Genomic DNA, 20,180 nt, shown 5'->3' with positions numbered 1-20,180 from the left:
ATCGAAGGGCCTGGAATATGATATTCCAAAAGGCTAAGAAACTCGGTATGCAACCAAAAATAACTTACCCAGCCAGAATGAGCATCTTCTTCCAGGGAATTAAGTGAATTTCACCTATTTTTAATGAAAAAACCAGAACTTAACAAAAAGTTTGATCTACAAATATAGAACTCAAGAGAAACATAAAAAGGTAAAAAGAAATCTTAGGAGCTATATTTCTGCTATAAAGATGTATAAAGAATACATGTATACCTTCTTCTAGAAACTAGAGGTGGAAAGGACATTGTACCAGAAAAAGGTAAAGTGAGGGTACTACATCTCACGAAGAGGCAAAGGAAACCTATTATATCTGAGAGAAAGAATGGAGGGGGATGAATATAGTGGGTATCTTACTGCCATCAGAATTGGCTTTAAGAGAAAAAATTTTAGACATATTCAATTGATGGTGAAACTTCTCTTACCTCACTGAAAAGTTAGAAGGGAAAAGTAAAAAGGGAAGGAATAAGCTAAGTGGAAGGGAATATGGAAACTGTGATAGAAAGGAGTAAGATAGGGGGAGGAACTCTAAGGTGGAGGGGGGAGGGATACTAAAAAGGGAGGGCTGTGAGAAGCAAGTGGTACTCACAAGTTTAATATTAGGGAGGGGGGTAAGGGGGAAAGAAGGGAGAAAAGCATAAACAGGAGTTAACAAGAAGGTAAGTAATACAGAATTTGTCATTTTACCCATAAATGTGAATGGGGTAAATTCCCCCATGAAGAGGAAGCGGTTAGCAGAATGGATTAAAAACCAGAATCCTATAATATGTTGTTTACAGGAAACACATCTGAAGCAGGGAGATACATGCAGAGTAAAGGTAAAAGGATGGAGCAGAATCTACTATGCTTCAGGTGAAGTCAAAAAAGTAGGGGTAGCCATCCTCATCTCAGATCAAGCAAAAGCAAAAATTGATCTAATTAAAAGAGATAAGGAAGGGCACTATATCTTGCTAAAGGGTAGCATAGATAATGAAGCAATATCAATATTAAACATATATACACCAAGTGGTATAGCATCTAAATTCTTAAAAGAGAAATTAAGAGACCTGCAAGAAGAAATAGACAGAAAAACTATAATAGTGGGAGATTTCAGCCTTGCACTCTCAGAATTAAATAAATCAAACCACAAAATAAATAAAAAAGAAGTCAAAGAGGTAAATAGAATACTAGAAAAGTTAGATATGCTAGATATCTGGAGAAAACTAAATGGAGATAGAAAGGAGTACACTTTCTTTTCAGCAGTTCATGGAAGCTATACAAAAATTGACCATATATTAGGACATAAAAACCTCAAACTCAAATGCAGTAAGGCAGAAATAGTAAATGCATCCTTTTCAGACCACAATGCAATGAAAAGTACATTCAACAAAAAGCCAGAGGAAAGTAGACCAAAAAAAAATTGGAAACTAATAATCTCATACTAAAGAATGGTTGGGTGAAACAGCAAATCATAGACAATATTAATAACTTCACCTAAGAAAACGACAATAATGAGACATCATAGCAAAATGTGTGGGATGTAGCCAAAGTAGTAATAAGGGGAAATTTCGTCTGTCTAGAGGCCTACTTGCATAAAATAGAGAAAGAAAAGGTCAATGAATTGGGCTTGCAACTAAAAATGCTAGAAAAGGAACAAATTAAAAACCCCCAGTCAAACATTAAACTTGAAATTCTAAAAATAAAAGGAGAGATCAATAAAATTGAAAGTAAAAAAAAAAAACTATTGAATTAATTAATAAAACTAAGAGTTGGTTCTATGAAGAAACCAACAAAATAGACAAACCCTTAGTAAATCTGATTAAAAAAAGGAAAGAGGAAAATCAAATTTTTAGTCTTCAAAAAGGAAATGAAGAGGAAATTAGAGCAATAATTAGGAATTACTTTGCCCAACTTTATGCCAATAAATTTGACAACTTAAATGAAATGGAAGAATGAATACCTTCAAAAATATAGCTTGCCCAGATTAACAGAGGAAGAAGTAAATATCTGAAACAGTCCCATCTTAGAAAAAGAAATAGAACAAGCTATTAAGCAACTCCCTAAGAAAAAATCCCAGAACCAGATGGATTTACATATGAATTCTACCAACATTTAAAGAATATTAACTCCAATGCTATATAAACTATTTGAAAAACTAGGGATTGAAGGAGTCCTACCAAACTCCTTTTACAAAACAGACATGGTACTGATACCTAAACCAGGTAGACTGAAAACAGAGAAAGAAAATTATAGACCAATCTCCCTAATGAACATTGATGCTAAAATCTTAAATAAAATATTAGCAAAAAGATCTCTTTGGGATATAAACCCAGTAGTAACACTGCTGGACCAAAGGATATGCACAGTTTTATTGATCAATAATGATCTTTAGTTCTTCTTTGGTTACAAAGTCCTTCTTCCTCCACAGGTCTGGGAGGGAATCTATCCTATGTCCTTCTAACTTATTTACATTTCATTCTTTATATGTAGATCATGAACACATTTTGACCTTATCTTGATATACGGTGTTAAGTGTAGGTCAGTGCCTAGTTTCTGCTATACTAGTTTCCAATTTTCACAGCAGTTTTTATCAAATTCTTATTCCAAAATACCAATCTTTTGTTGTCTGCTGTTTGTCAAACACCAGATTGCTACAGTTATTGAGTATTTTTATCCTGTGAACCAAACCTTGTTGGGCAAAGTAATCCCTAATTATTGCTCTAATTTCCTCTCCATTAATGGAAAATCCTCCTTTTTCATTTAAGACTAATAATTTGATTTTCTTCTTTCCTTCTTGTAATCAAATTTACCAAAGTTTTATCTATTTTGTTGTTTTTTTCATAGAAGCAACTCAGTTTTATTTATTAATTCAATATTTTTTACGCTCAATTTTACTAATCTCTCCTTTTCTTTTTAGAATTTCTAATTTAGTATTTGATTGGGGGTTTGTCTTTTTTTCTAGGTTTTTTAGTTGCAAGCCCAATTCATTGATCTTCTCTTTATCTATTTTATGCAAGTAAGCCTCAAGAGATATAAAATTTCCCCTTATTACTACTTTGGCTGCATCTCACAAATTTTGGTATGTTGTCACATTATTGTCATTCTTTTGGATAAAATTAATAATTGATTTGCTATTTAACCCATTCATTCTTTAGGATGAGATTATTTAGTTTCCAATAACTTTTTGATCTATTTCCTCTGGATTTTTATTGAATGTAGTTTTTTTTTATTGCATCATGATCTGAAAAGAATGCATTTATTATTTCTGCCTTTCTACATTTGATTTTGAAATCCTTATGTCCTAAGATATGGTCAGATTTTGTATAGGTTCCATGAACTGCTGAGAAGAAACTGTACTCTTTCTTTTTCTATTCAGTTTCCTCCAAAGATCTATCATATCTAACTTTTCTAGTATTTTATTTACCTCTTTAACTTCTTTCTTATTTATTTTGTGGTTTGATTTATCTAATTCTGAGAGTGCAAGATTGAGTTCTCCCACTATGATAGTTTTGCTGTCTATTTCTTCTTTCAGCTCTCTTAACATCTCCTTTAGGAATTTAGATGCTATACCAGTTGGCGCATATATGTTTTGTATTGATATTGCTTCATTATTTATGGTATCCTTTAGCAAGATACAGTTTCCTTCCTTATCTTTTTTAATTAGATCAATTTTTGTTTTTGCTTAATCTGAGATAAGGATGGCTACTCCTGCTTTTTTGACTTCACCTGAACCATAATAGGTTCTGCTCAAGCCTTTTATCTTTACTCTGTATGCATACATACATGCATACCTCTGCTTTAAATGTGTTTCCTGGGAAAGCATTTTTACAGTTAAAGGTTCTGATAAAAGCCTCATTTCCAAAATATATAGAGAATTGACTCTAATTTATAAGAAATCAAGCCATTCTCCAATTAATAAATGGTCAAAGGATATTAACAGATAATTCTCAGATGAAGAAATTGAAACTATTTCTAGCCATATGAAAAGATACTCCAAGTCATTATTAATCAGAGAAATGCAAATTAAGACAACTCTGAGATACCACTACACACCTGTCAGATTAGCTAGAATGACAGGGAAAGATAATGTGGAATGTTGGAGGGGCTGTGGGAAAACAGCAACACTAATACACTGTTGTTGGAATTGTGAATACATCCACCCATTCTGGAGAGCAATTTGGAGCTATGCTCAAAAAGTTATCAAACTGTGCATACTCTTTGATCTAGCAGTGCTACTACTGGGCTTATACCCCAAAGAGATACTCAAGAAGGGAATGGGACCTGTTTGTGCAAAAATGTTTGTGGCAGCCCTTTTTGTAGTGGCTAGAAACTGGAAAATGAATGGATGCCCATCAATTGGAGAATGGTGGGTAAATTGTAGTATATGAATGTTATGGAATATTATTGTTCTGTAAGAAATGGCCAGCAGGATGAATACAAAGAGGCTTGGAGAGACTTACATGAATTGATGCTAAGTGAAATGAGCAGAACCAGGAGATCATTATATACTTCAACAACGATACTGTATGACTATGTATTCTGATGGAAGTGGATTTCTTCAACAAAGAGATCTCACTCAGTTTCAGTTGCTCAGTGATGGACAGAAACAGTTACACCCAGAGAAAGAACACTGGGAAATGAATGTAAACTGTTTGTATTTTTGTTTTTCTTCCTGGGTTATTTTTACCTTCTGAATCCAATTCTTCCTGTGCAACAAGAGAACTTTTCGTTTTTGCACATATATATTGTATGTAGGATATACTGTGACATATTTAACATGTATAGGACTGATTACCATCTGGGGGAGGGGGTGGGTGGAGGGAAGGGAAAAGTTGGAACAGAAGTGAATGCAAGGGATACTGTTGTAAAATATTACTCAGGCATAGATTCTGTCAATAAAAAGTTATAATTATGAAAAAAAATAAAAAATAAATAAATGTGTTTCCTGTAAACAACATATTGTAGGATTCTGGTCAAAATTTTTCTTTTAATGAGTTATATGCTTTTTCCAGACCCTCTTTCCAAACTGCTTTCTTACCTCAATTTTCTTCTACCTCTCTTTTTAGATCCTTTTAAATTTCTTCTAGGAGAGCCTTGTTTCATGGGGATCAGGTTATATCACCCTTTGGGGCTTCATTTGGGAGTTATCTACTTTTAATAACCTCAGGGTTTGAAATCTGTTCTCTTTCACTATAGAAGCTGTCTAAAGTTCAAGCTCACTTTGCCTTTATATTCATTTCTTAAAAATATGTTAGGATCTGCTTTTTGGACAAGGAGGTTCCAAACTTCCTTTACAGATTCCTGGAAGTGGTAATGGCTGTGCTTACATTGGGCTGAGTCACTCCTTGTGCTGGGTGGGTGTTGTCTCATGTGGTCCCATGAGACTCTGGTACTTTGGGGTACATTCTTTATGTTTTGCATTTGTGTTGGATATTTTATAATTTCTCTGTTGATCTACTTAGCTTGCAACCAAGGCAGAGTAGCCAACAATGTGGCAGAGTCCTCCTCATAGATTCTCTGCCCTATAGAGACTGCATCCTGCCCCATGTGGTCAGAGTACACTGGCCTCTGTGCTCTGCCTGCCTGCCTGTACCTGGCATCCTCCCGTGCTTGAGACCACTCAAAATAGACCTTTTCTGGCCATCTTTGAAATTATCTTCTGATGGTTATTTACTGCACTCCTCAAATTCATGTATTCTACCAGTCAAGCACTATTTGAGAGGCTGAATTTCGTAATTAATGTGAGGGTAGTAGGAACACTCAGAAAGAAGCATGTGTTCTTTCCACCAGCTTGGCTCTGCCCCCCACACACACACACACTTTTTGACTAAATTAAATGTACCTTAAATATAATATTCATAATTTAATGTTTCTTTCCTGAATGAAGATTCTTCAGTGTCTCATTGTAATCTTTCTGACAATATTATAACTATATGTTATATGAGGAGAAGACTGTATGCACTTCATGCTAAATTAGCAAGATTGTTTTTTTATTTTATTTTTATATTCCATAGCGTCATAGAGTCACACATTTTGAGCTAAAAGAAACTTAAAGCTATGGAGTCTAGTCACAGCATTTTATAAATGAGAAAACTGAAAGTCAAAAAGTATAAATAACCAGCTAAAGATTGTACAGTTATTTGTGTCTGAGGCCAAAATCAGACTTGAAATTTAATGATCTAATGATCTAAGAAGTGTTAATACCTTTCTCTTGCTAATAAGAGAAAGATAACATCATGTTTATTGAAGTTTATATTTAATTGTATTTCAGCTAATCAATATTGTATTGCAGTCCATTTTTAGTGTGTTGTAGGATTTAATATGTAGCATACAATAGGGAATTTTTATTCCACATACCATTTGAACCATGATGAACCTACACTCTATAGATTATACAAGTACTAATTAAGCAGGGCTAGAATTTAAACCTGTGTTAACCCATTATAAACCTAACTTTGTCCTATTATTCCTCTGAATTTGTTGTTTTATTGTGGTATGGATTATGTATTGCATTGAGTTATTCTTTCTCAAATGGCTGCTCTTAGACTTTAAAATGCCTTCCAGAAATTCACCATCCTATAAAACATCAACTCCAAAATTCGCACTTCCTTATTACTCCTTCCACCTGGAGTCCTTCCTTCCATCTAATTGGAGAGGGTAAAGGTAAACATTGAAAACCGCTTCCATAGCTTCTTCCAAATCTTCCATTTAAGAAGACCATTCAGGGAATCAAATAATTTGATTATTTCCCTCTGGCTTAGCATTCAGTTAGCAAATTAAATGCCTTGTTAGCATTCAGTTAGCAAATTAAATATTAGGGATTGGATTATAAAAATGTATTTTGAAATACTCTATATGATGAAAAGCTATTCAGTTCAACTTCTGGTGCATTTCATTTCAAAAGTACTAGATAGTGATAATTAGCAGTAGAGATGATCTGGTGTAATAATAAAAACTTCAGATTGTATCTGCCTCTAATATAAAATATGAATCTCTGCTCTCTAAATCCCACAATTTGGCTGCAACCCACCGTTTTATACAGATTCCTCATTAATCCCATTCACTAATTTTACATTTAGAGCAAGCTGTGTTTATTTTCTTTTCATGGTGAAAAACACAAGATCTTCCACCATTTTTCCTTTGCAGAGATTGATCTTTAGGTTTGGAATGTTCTGCTTTCCTCTTGCTCTCTGTGGGACTCTCTAGTTTCTTTTAGAACTCAGTTGAAATTCTGCCTTCTCTAACAAGACCTTCTTAATGACACCAATTTTACACCAATTTTTAATGCTTCCCAGAAATTGCTGTTTTTTATTTTATATGTACACAGTTGTTTATATTTCTATATTTATTAGAACATAAGCTCTTTGAAAACAGGAATTTTTCGATTTTTCATTTTTATCTGCAAACATGGAGATTAATGATTTTTGCTTTAAACATGGGGATTGATGATTTTTGCTTTCTTTTTCTCTTTTTTGGTCCAGACCTGGGATTCCTTTCATCCAAGTTGCATATACACTCATATACATACATATGTGCATACATAAATATATAATACATACATGCTTACACATACAGATTAATACATCCAAATATAAATGCATCTATATGTTTGTGCAAATGTATATGGCAAATAGAATGATTTTAAATTGCCATTTGAAATAACAACAATGGTATTAAATTCATATGATTGTGCAAAATAATAATCCAGTCATGAAATTATTTATTTTACAATCTTTCAAAAATAAAATATGGTACAGATATTTATCCTTATTAATTAGTAACTTACTCTACAGTCTTTCTTGATACATATTCATTGCACATTTGATGAAAAATATTTTAATATTTTCTTGTTGCATGAAAAATGAGTTTCCTAGATTGGGTTTTTACAAATACAGTTCATTGACTAGAGTACATTATTTCTATTGTGCATTGTATTAGAGAACAAGTTATATTTCACCTTCAAGAAATGAATGGGGTGGAGCAGGCATTTATATTTTTTCTTCCAGAAAGCATTTGAGAAATACAGCAAAAAATAAGATTTTTATCTTCTTAACTTTTTGTGACAGATTTGTTTCCAGGATCCGTTTCTTTGAGGGAGATTTAATGTTAACATTTGCTATTTTCTTCCATTATGCACATAACTTTACTTCCTTGAAGTTGTATCTTCTTAAGAAAAGTGCACTTTGTTATATAGGAAGGGAGAGGGGAAATAACCTGCCTACCTTTTCACAGGTTCTTGTTCATTCTCTACATGATTAACAAGAAGCAAAAACAGGAGGGAAAGCATACCTCTTAGAACCTACACTAAAGTGACAGAGATGTCAGTGACAACATTCTTTGGTGTGAAAGCTTATCAGCTTGACAGGTAACTTATTGAGCTTCCACTGAATTGGAATCTCTAGGGAAGAGAGAGGTCAAAGGCAGGGAGAACACTATGCAACAATTACATGATCTAGAATATGATATGAACCTGAAAAAATACTAAGGATGCACAATTTTTTTACAAATCTAAAATGGTAATCTTTTCCCATATTTCTCTTCATTCTCTACCCATCTCTGTTCCTGTGGTCTTTCTGCTTTTTTAAGGTTCAATCTCTGTACAGTGTTTGATATCATGTACATTCCTCTCTAGGCTTCCTCTCCCTTATGCCTTGAAGTAAAGTCTTTTGAAATGAGCACTGACAAGGACCAGTTACTCAGGCAGCTTTTAGCCATCAGTAAGATATTTGGATGATTCTGTCATTTGAACAGACAGGAGCTACTGCAAGTAACTGGCCAAAAAATATTCTCCCAGGGGTGAATATCAGTGTTTTACTTTTCAAAGCATCTTCAACCACAACTAAGTAGACTGGTTGTTATTCATTCATGCCCTAACTACACTGGAATGCAGTAGCAATGCTGTTAAAATGCATGATTGAAGTAATTGTTTTGTTCTAAGGAAAATAACTTTTTGAATATGGCCTGAGGATATTTCTAGAGTTTATTTTCAAAAAAAAAAAAAAATGGGTTAATGGTGACATTAATAAAGAAATTCTGCCTCTAATTCTGAGAACAGCATTTGTATTAGACATTTTTAGTTGAAACTTGAATGTTGAAGCAGGTATTAAGGAAGTTAGATCATTCAAACCATAACGGTACGGTGGTAAAAGCTCTATTTGGAAGCAGTGGATATTTTTCCAGATTCTGGTGTGTGTCTACTTACTACCTATGTTATTTTGAGAAAGTTAATTAGCCTTTTCAGGCCTCAGTATTCTCATGTGTACACTGAATTGGACTTCTAAGATTATTTTCTGCTTTAAATCAATTATCCTATGATCCAAAGATTAGTGATAATTTAATGTGAAAAAGTCTCAATTAATTGAATGACATTTTATCGTAAAATATAATAACTAGATTTTAGACATTAAGATTTATAGAACTAAAGAATGTTTGAATATTTGCAAATTTGAACTAAACGGAACTTTATTTGTTATTTCAGGTTTGGTTACAAAAATACGGGTACCTTCCACCAACAGATCCCAGAATGTCAGTGTTACGTTCTGCAGAAACCATGCAGTCAGCTCTAGCTGCCATGCAGCAATTCTATGGCATTAATATGACAGGAAAAGTGGACAGAAACACAATAGAGTAAGTAATGATAAATAAACGCTTTTCCCTTTCCCTCCCTTCTACTGCTACTAAACAAAGTATATTGCAGAAACACACACACCCAAAGATTCTGATAAAACAACTTGTGGGACATTGTAGTTTCTCAAGACCTTTACTTTTGACTTTGCCTTGTACATTTTTTCTAACTTTGTGAAATTACTTGACAGTTAAAAACTTCATCCTGTAAATTGTCATTTATATTAGGAATACACTTACTGGTGAAATAATATCATATAGAGTTTAAATGGTTGTGAGACAATTTAAGTAATTACTAATTGAAGGAACTTTGTTACCAATTCCTTTCACTATGTTAGGCTTCTGTGTACTAACTGGTCTTCATATGGATCAACAGATGTGACTTTATTGGTAAACAACATATCTAAATTAGCCCATCATACTCTAAGATACATAATTACAGAATGTAATTATTTTCTTTTTCTATCCTAAATTTTATATTCCAATGAAAGTCTTGAGCTTTTCTATGAAGTTTGAATTCATATAAATATGAACTTGCTATTATTAACTTCAAAGAATTCATTTTAAAATGTGCTAATTAATTTACCCAATAACCTTTAAGGTTATGGAAATATTATTCTCATTTTGTAGATATGGAAATTGCAACAAACAGTTTTGATTATTTGCCTAAAGGCATGTAACAACTTCCTGTCAGGATTGGAATTTAAATGTCAAAATTTCTAATTTATAGTCATGTGCTGAGAAAAATTCCCTTTGAATATTGCATAATCTCAAGTATTTTAAAAAGAATAACCATGTGTTTTTCATTAAAACTATGAAATCATGTTTAATAAAAACGTAAAGAAAATGTTTCTTAAAATTAAACAAAAAATTTCAAATAAATTAAAAGCTTGGAAAGACCTCTTTTTGCAAAGTAGGAAAAATATATTCATGTATACACATTTTCTATCTCTCTGTCTCTCTGTCCCTCTCTCTGTCTCTATCTGTCTGCTTCTTTCCCTACTTCCCTTTCTTTCTTTCTCTCTCTCCCTCTCTATGTGTGTGTGTGTGTGTACATACACATATATATGTATATACATATACATATGCATATATGTACAAATATATGTAAGCAACATCATTTAATTTAAATCAATTTATTTCCCAAACCAACAACTGAACAAATATGTTCAAGTATCCCTAGTTACCTGCCTCAACCTAAAGATAACTTATTTTATTTCCCTCCCCTTTGTTGTATGTCATATAAAGTTATGCTTTTAACAAAGGGCATAGCAAGCTTTTTAAAAGTTATGCAAGATAATTCAGAATGTTCACTCAAAATGTGAATTATAACAATGCTCTGCTACATATTATATTTAACAGACAAATGTATCATTATATTAGAAAAATAACGTACAATATATTGATGATTATTTAAACAAGGTGACATTTAATGAATATTTCTTTGCATGAATCTTTACAATAAGTTTCATATTTATTTTGGACATCTATTATATTCAGAGCACTATACCATAAAAGATATTATGGGAAACATGAAAGGGAATGTCCTGTGCTCAAAGACCTTATTTATTTATCTTTACTTGGAATATATGATAAATACTGAACAGCTGGAGATACAATAATGCTAAGGTAGATTCAGGAAAGCCTAAGTTCAAACTCAGTTTCTGACATTTCCTAGCTGTGTGACCTAGGAAATGTACTTAATTTTCATGTTCTTCAGTAGTAAAAGTAAAGATACTATGTACTTCTCCCTGAAGCTATGAAGATCAAATTAGGTAATAATGAAAAAGTGCTTAACACACTATTACATAGTATAAATTTAAAAAAACATGTTTATTCCCTTTCCTTCTCCTTACTGAACTCAAAGGAACATGAGTGTGGAAACATATTTGTAACTACATTCAACTCATTAAAGAACTAAAATAAATGCAAAACAATTGTCAGGGTGGAGAGTTAATATCAGTTTAATAAATATTGTGACAAAGGTCTAGAGGAGTAAAAGTAGAAATATCAATGTAAAATATTCAATAATTATCTGATAATGATTATTAAAATTGGATAAATTTTCTTCCATACAGCACAGAATTCCTGACATACCTGGCTCCACCCAGGGCCATGTGACTATGAAACTTAAGTACCCTTCTTGACTACAGCTTATAGTTTACCCTATAATGAAATGCATGACTATGTCAGTGTGTGTGAGGGAAAGAGTAGGAGTCTGTCAACAGAAGAAATACATAAGACAAAAAATTTATAAAAGAGTTCAATGAATATCCTGAGGAGAGAATCACTATCTATTAGATAAGGACTAGAAATTCTTTTAAGGCTAACATTAAACTAAATCATATTCAACATAAATTTCTAAATTTTGGCTTCAAGAAGAAGGCAATTAGAGGAAAGCAGGATCAAAAGAGCAAGGATTACTAAAGTTTGGCAAACTCTAATACTGGTTGTCACTTATTTTTCCAGTTACATATGCTGCATAGCATTGTAATGAGCTATTCTCCTCATTTTTCAAGAAGAGGAAATAATAGGGGGGCATAGCCACATCCTAAAATGATAACTTTGACTTTTCTGTATTATTAGACTTCCAAAAAAATCACTGGAGTGAGTTTACATTGGAAATATCTGATTTCCTTATATTTAATTATGTCCCTGACTAAGGAGTTTTTTTTAAGAGGTTTGATTTGCAAACTATAGGTGAAAATATAACTCAGTTAGTTCTGCTAGTTCATATTGTGATTTTTAGAATATCATATAAGTAGAAGTACAAGAATCACCATAGAATTATAGATCATAAGGCAGAAGATTCAGAGGATTATCTTATTCACTTCCTTCATTTTACAGATAAGGAAACCAAATGAGGTAGAATCAAATGCTTTGCTGACTCATGCAAGTAGTTATACAGGTTGAATTTGAAAGGAAGTTGTGACTTGTAAGCAATGCTCTTTCTACTAAACTACATTGTCTTCCTAAACATGGAATGCCCACATTTGAAATGGGTTATATCAGAAAACCAACCTTCCTTCCTTCGTTCCTTCGTTCCTTCCTTCCTTCCTTCCTTCTTTCTTTCCTTCCTTCCTTCTTTGCTTGGTTCTTATTGTTATTGGTGTTTTAATTGATTTTGGTTGTTTGAAACCAATTAATCTTTTCTTAAGAATCTGGAATTATCTCTTGATTTCACAAAAATGAAGATGTTAAAAATAAAGAAATCAATCCATGGTTTCATTGTTATGGGAATTGTTACATGGGGACTTCCCTTATAGATGCAATTCAGTACTTTCTCTTTAAATTTAGGAGATGCAATAGTGCTGAGGTGGATTCAGGAAGGCCTAAGTTCAAACTCCATTAAATAAAGGATTATCTAGAATATTTAAAGGTCAAGTGACTTACCCAGGTTGACACAGACAGTCTTAGGTGGGATTTGAGTCAATTGCAAGGCTGTTTCTTTAGAAATAATATATATCAGGAAGAAAAAAGGGGATGATATTGTTTTGCTGAGATAATACAGTTAATAGATGGCACAATAAATAGAGTATTGGATTTGGAGTCAGGTGCTTCAGACATTATGAAATCAAAACAAATCTCTTTGCTTTTCTAAATCTCAGTTTTCTCATATGAAAAAAGATAATAAAACCATATTCCTCCTTGGATTGTATTAATTGAGGTAATACAAATAAATCACTTAAAAAAATTTAAAGTATTATAGAAATGTTATTTTAATTACTTCAAACATTTACTTTTTATTTGAAGTTACAGAGAAAGGTAGGCTCAGAATGTCTGATTAAGAGATTTGGAAAATACATACAGAATTTAAAGGAATAGGAAATAAGTGTTAACTTGTGCTTTTGATGGCAGTTCTAATTGAAGATAATTAATTAGTTGTAAAATTAATAAAATATCTGCCCGGGTAACTGTAAATCATCTTGATTCTTGCCATAAGAACAGGAAACTAGGTGTTAACAATTTCTAATGATTTCAATTAAATATATATATATATATATATATATATATATATATATACATACATACATGCAATGAATTGGGTGTATTGCATGTTATGACTTCAATCCACTTTGCCTTCTTCAGGAAACCTAACCTGAGACTGAGGCCAAGAGCAGTAGAAAATCAGCATAATTATTGGTGATTTAATCTTGTCAATATTAGGTCATTCTAGAGGCATTCAGTGAGATTTCTTTAGTGATTATAAAATAACTACTACTATGTTTATATATTAAATATGAAATTAAATTTGAGTCACAAAACAATTCAAATGAATTTCCCTAGGACATTTTTAAACTACCTTTTAAATTGTGGGTTTCATTAGACTCAATACCCTGCTCTAATGATGTAATTTATCCATCTGTGTAAAGACTGGGATGTGACAAAATGAGACTCATTATCATCTATTTCTTCAATTCAATTGTAGTTGCATCAATTCTGACATTATGAACTATTGGGCACTAATTATTAATAATTTGGGACTTCGCCATTTAATGAATATAACTATGCCTTTCTACTACAAAATCAATTTCCCCAAGTGCGAAAAAGACATAACATAGAAATTTAGAAGAAATTCATGTTTACATAAGCACTTCTTTTTTATTTCTGTGAATCAATTAATTGTTCTTTAGGCATTTTATATTTGGACCATAAAGCTCCACACTGTCAGCTTTGTAATATGGATCTATGTGGGAGATTGAAAACTTTTTAGGGAAAAAACAAATATGAACCAAAATGAGCAACCCTTTTGTCATCATTTTGATCATTAAATAAATTTAACTTATTAATAATTATTTGAAACATTTATTTATTAAACCATGAAAGCTTGAAGAGTTATATGTGATAAATTAAAATGTAGATATTTCTAGAAAAAAACATATAACTTTGCAGTAAAAATGAAAAGAAATATTAATATTAATTTTAGTTATAACATTGAACCAGATGATTCACATATTAGGATAAAAATATCAATGACATTTCACATTTTGTTCCAAAGATATATAAATTGAGATTTAAAAAAGCATAGGGAAAGATAACACTTCCTTTTAAGAGTTGAACAATTATATTCAAATATTTTAATCTAGAAAAGGCCTTAGTTATCTAGTGCAATTTTCTCATTTTACAGTTAAGGAAACTGATATCCATGAGGTTTAAGTAACATGCCCATATTCATGAAGATGAATGAGCCATATAGCCAAGACTTCAACCAAGTTCCTCCAACTTCCTTTGTTGCTTTCTTCATTCCTTCCTTCATTCCTTCCTTTTTTACTACCTTCCCTGATAGAACAAGAAGTGCTTCATTCATTAAGGATGAATATGTTGAGATTAAAATGTGGTAATCTAATAAATTTATTAACTAAAAATCATATTTTTTTATTTTAAAACAAAAATGTACAAAGGTGTGTTGTGATTTGGAGTGACTACATGGTATAGTGGATAGAGTGTTGCCCCTGAAATCAGAAAAACTCATCTTTTTGAGTTCAAATCTGACTTGACAGTTACTAGCGTCTTTCATTCTGGACAAGTTATTTAATCTTGTTTATTTTAGATTCCTTATCTATACAATGAGCTAGAAAAAGAAATGGTAAATTACTCTAATATCTTTAGTAAGAAAATCCAAAATGGGGACAAAAAGAATCAGATTTAATTGAATGACAACAAAATACTGTGATCTTAAGTACTTTGCATGGTAACTTGTTTCAAATACACATAAATGTGAGGTAAATACTTCATGCATTAACACCTCCAATTCATATATAAGGAAAATTAGAATCAAAGACATTATAATTTTTCCATAATCACATAAATTTTTTATTAAAGAACTAGAATAAATTTAGATTTACATCAGCTAGGAATTGGCTAAACAAATAGTAGCAAATTAATTCAGTTGGACATTAATACAGTATAAGGAAAAAATGTGAATCCATCATGAAAATTTATATGATTCAGAGTGAAACATGCAGAACCAAGGAAAACATATATGCGAGTATAAAAATGTAAGTGAAAAGAACAAGAATGTAACAACTATAAAGCTATTACTGTGTAATTTTAATGACCAAGATTAATCCACCAAAAATACAAAGAAAATGGAATTCTTTATTTTCAGTGGTATTCACAGAGAAAATTGGGTGTAGAATATTACATCAGTTGTCATATTCAATTCATGTGTTCATTAATTTTGCTAAATTATTTTTCTTTTTTTAAATTTTTTTTTACTATAAGAAATGACTCATGTTTAAGGGAAAGAATAGTGATAATTGTGAAAATAGAGATGTAAGAATATTATCAATAAAATTGGGTAAAAAGTATTATTTTGGGAATTTCACCCCTAAATTTAAATCAAATGCAATCTGAAAGATTCTAAGGGATTTAATTTGGGTTTTTATTTTGAGTCAGTCTTTATTAAAGGGAAGATAATTGGGCCTTATAAAACGATTTTTTTTTCAGTTCTATCATATCACTTATCAAAGTAACTACTGATAAGAAAACTTCTGCCATTGCTTATTTTTTCTGAATTTTATAATCTTCAAGACTGCTGTGAATAGTATACATGGAGTAAATTGTCCATAGTCCATAAATGTACTATTTGTCATTGGTGCGACTTGGAACCAGATGTTCTTAACATAGAGACTAAATCTCTTTTCCATATGCTGCATTGTCTCTCTAGTAAAAGTAGTATATTACATACACCAAAATTAATAATTGAAGGATGAGTTTTTATATAGTCACCTGCAAAATTTAATTTTTTGTTTTCCCTATTTTTTATTTCAAATTCATTATGATAATATTTTTCAAATGAGAACATTTTGTCTTTTTTTAATATATACATTCCAAATTTTGTAATTTGTGTATGAATCCATATGATGCTTATTTAAATTGATTTAAAGTATTTAAGTTTTAGCTTAATATCAACTTGAAAATGTTATTGACTGAGCTCATCCAAATATGATGAGTTCTTCATTTCCATTTGATTAGCAGACATATTTTATTGTGGCAATATGTGTGTTTTTCAAGACTGCCTCTTTTTTTTTTTCTTGATTAGAAATTGAACTGGCTAACTATAAAACAGACTACTATTGGAGTCAACAGAAGACAAAATTTGAATAATTAAAATGCAGCCACCATGACATAATGTTCAATGCTTTAATATGCTTTGCCATTGCAAATTACTCTTAATTAGATATTATGATCTATTTAGTTACAAAGATTTTGAAAATATGGATTATATAACTTAAGTGTGCATATTAATGTCAAAGTATTAAACATATTTTCCATTACTTTTTTTTTTCTTCCTGGAATCTGTCTGTTAGTCAACTTCAGTGTTATTCTCATTTTAATTTCTATTCATGATATTCACCTTTAATATGTTGTGATTTAATGCATATTAAAATGTGTGCAAACAGAAAGTACTCGCTAGTTTGCTATTAGTTAATTTATTTATAAACCATAATTGAATTCCTACTATGTGCACAGTTCCATGAATTTCTGGGATTGAGAAATAACAAAATGAATAAGGCTTGGGCCCTTCTCTAAGCCATTTATACAAAAGTCTCTGGGTACAACAGTTGTAAGAGAAAAAAACCTTAGCAACATAGCAAGAATAGATAATAAAAAATTGAGGCAATGTTGATCAAATTCTGATTCCACATACATAAACCTACATATATATGTGTGTACATATCATGTAATTAAAACATATAACTGCTATTTGAATCTGAATGATTACCTGTCTAGTTGAAATACTTTTAATTTTATCAATACTATACCTCTGCTCCACAAAGTGAGTTAGCCTTGAAAATTTCGTTCCATATGAATTGGAAAAGGTAAAAAATTCCCAGGAAGTGTGGGGAAATAGAATTTGTCAATTGGAAAAAGTAAAAAAAAATCTGGAAAGTAAGATTTGTGAGTTGGAAAAGGTAAAGAATTCACTAGAAAGTAGGATTTGTGAATTGGAAAAGACAAAGAATTCACAAGAAAGTAGGATTTGTGAATTGGAAAAAGAAAATAATTCACTGAAAAAAATTTAGTGAAATGGAAAAAAATTCCATAGAGCAAAACAACTCATTTAAAAACTCAATTGGACATATACAGAAAGAAGTAAAAAAAGCTAATAAAGAAAATAATTCATTAAAAATCAGAACAGAACAAATAGAAACCAATATTCATTGAGACAACAAGAATCAGTCAAGCAAAACCAAAAAAAAAAATGATAAATTGGACAAACAAAAACATGAAATATCTACTTGGAAAAATGACAGACCTGGAAAACAGATCTAGGAGAGATAATTTTAGGATTATTGGCCTTTCTGAAAATTATGATGAAAAAAAGACCCTAGATACTACAGGAGAACTGTCCAGAGGTAATAGAATCAGAAGGGAAAATAGGTATTGAAAGAATTCATCGAACACCTTCTGAAAAAAACCCTAAAATAAATACTCCAAGGAATATTGCCGCCAAAATTCAGAACTATCAGATTAAGGAAAAAATATTACAAGCATCCAGAAAAAAAAAAAACAATTCAAATACCGAGGTGCTATAATAAGGATCATCCAAGATTTGGCTGCCTCCACATTAAAGGATCAAAGGGCCTGGAATCTGATATTCTGAAAGGCAAAAGAGCTTGGAATGCAGCCAAGAATAAACTACCCAGCCAAGCTGAGCATTTACTTCCAGGGAAGGAGATGGTCATTTAATGAAACAGACGAATTCCATTTGTCTCTAAGGAAAAAACCAGAATTAAACAAAAAAAATTGATCTCTAACCATAGGACTCAAGAAAAGAAGAAAAGGTAAAAGGAACTCTTGAGAATTTTATTTCTGTTGTGGATATACAAAAAACACTACATGTATAATTTGATTTTACTGATATAACATAAAAAGGGAAGTAGAAATGGAAAAGGGATAATGTCAGAAAAGGGGGAAAGGGGAGATAAAAAGAGGGAAACTACATCCCATGAAGAGGTAAAGGAAAAATTGGAATAAAAGGTTGGCAATTGTCAATGCTGTAAATTTACGCATGCATATAACTTGTAAATAAAAAGTTATTAAAAAAAAGAAAATTCAGTCCCTAGAATATATTTCCCCTTATGACTTTTGTTGATAAATTTATTTTTTGTTGGTAAAATTAATTGCAAAGCATAATTAACATATAATTTTCCACTTCATCTCATGCTATCTTAATAGATATACACTAAAACATAATTGAAGACCTATAACTTTAACATAGGTACCTGAAGCAATTTGAATGTCACACATGCAATGACACAGAAATTCTCATGTTCCAGATATTGAGCCTTTTATGTTCACTTTGTCCAAAATGCAAAAAAAGTTATTTTGACTAAAATATATATTTTGTTATGATAATAGGTGATTCTATTTTGACAATTTTCTTGCAACATTTTTCAGTGAAATCGAATGATGTAAATATTTATTAAAAACTTACTATCTCATAGAATTTAATAGCGAACATTCTTAAGATGACACATAATGGACATAAATAAATAGAAAATATCTATATAAATGAATGTACAAATGAATAAATATACACACATAAATATCAGCTCTATCATCAGTAACATCATATATTCATATTGATAGTGTTTTAAGATTTAAAAATATTTCTACTTTTGTATATGAGTAATTTAATTGATAAAAGGAACAAAAGACAAATTTTGGTGACAGAAAATAAACGTTTGCCTAAAGAAATAAGAAGAGTCAATTCATCTTGTAAAGAACAAAACAATGAAATTTTGATTATAATATTGATAAAAATTCTAGTGTGAAAAATAGTTTCAAGATAAAATGTGAGGAAGGATAGATTCTTAGAAAGATGGAATCAAAGACCAAGAGGACCTGTTGGGAGACAGGGAAATACTGAAACATTGTGTTTCATATTTATTTATTTATTTGTATGAAACATTAAAACTTACAAAGTTATGGATTTTGATTATCAAGGCACAATTTTTAAGGACTGTTTGTACTGTAATTAACAGGTATATTTTGTAAGTTCTATTTCATAGGAAAAGAATTTATCATTGAAGCCTAAAAGGCTCAGATTTGACCTATTCATTGGTAGTATTGAAGAAGGCAGATGAAAAGTGTAGTTGAGAAAGAAGAGTTGAGAAGATAAAAGGAGAAAGTTAAAACTGGAGCAGGAGAGTCAGTTGATAGGATGCTTTGGCAGCTGTTTTAGGATTTGCAGATTAGTGAAAAGTTAAAGCTCATTGATAGAAATCTACATTCTGCTAATTACCCCACAGTGTCATCTATAGATTGAGAGAGGTAAAATCCATCAAAGATTTTGTTTGTTTGATGTACAGGGCTGCAGATAGTGGGGGAGCTTTGGGTATGGTATAAGACCCTTCAGCTGAGAAGGATAATAATGCTAATAATGTCTGGTTTAGCTCCCCATTTCCCTTTGGTGCCCACCTCCCTTCCTGAGAAGTCAGGAAGGGTGTGACCACCTTCCATTGGTGCTTCTCACACTTCCTGAAAAGTCAGGGAGGGCATGACTACCTATGTACTTGTTGAAGCAAGGA

The 20,180-nt window shown here is 31.4% G+C and overlaps 1 protein-coding gene across 1 annotated transcript in view; it reads left to right on the top strand.

Moving 5' to 3' along the window:
* MMP16 (matrix metallopeptidase 16) overlaps nt 1-20,180 on the top strand; it is a 388,493-nt gene that overhangs the window by 187,560 nt on the left and 180,753 nt on the right. The window contains exon 2 of the mRNA XM_031947021.1: nt 9,494-9,642. Within this exon, the coding sequence (XP_031802881.1) occupies nt 9,494-9,642 (149 nt within the window). The remainder of the gene's footprint in view (nt 1-9,493; nt 9,643-20,180) is intronic.

The sequence above is a fragment of the Sarcophilus harrisii genome, chromosome 1, assembly GCF_902635505.1.
Source record: "Sarcophilus harrisii chromosome 1, mSarHar1.11, whole genome shotgun sequence".
In the NCBI taxonomy this organism is placed as follows: domain Eukaryota; kingdom Metazoa; phylum Chordata; class Mammalia; order Dasyuromorphia; family Dasyuridae; genus Sarcophilus; species Sarcophilus harrisii.
Note: the sequence above shows the minus strand (reverse complement) of the source record. Positions and strands in the feature narration are given on the sequence as shown.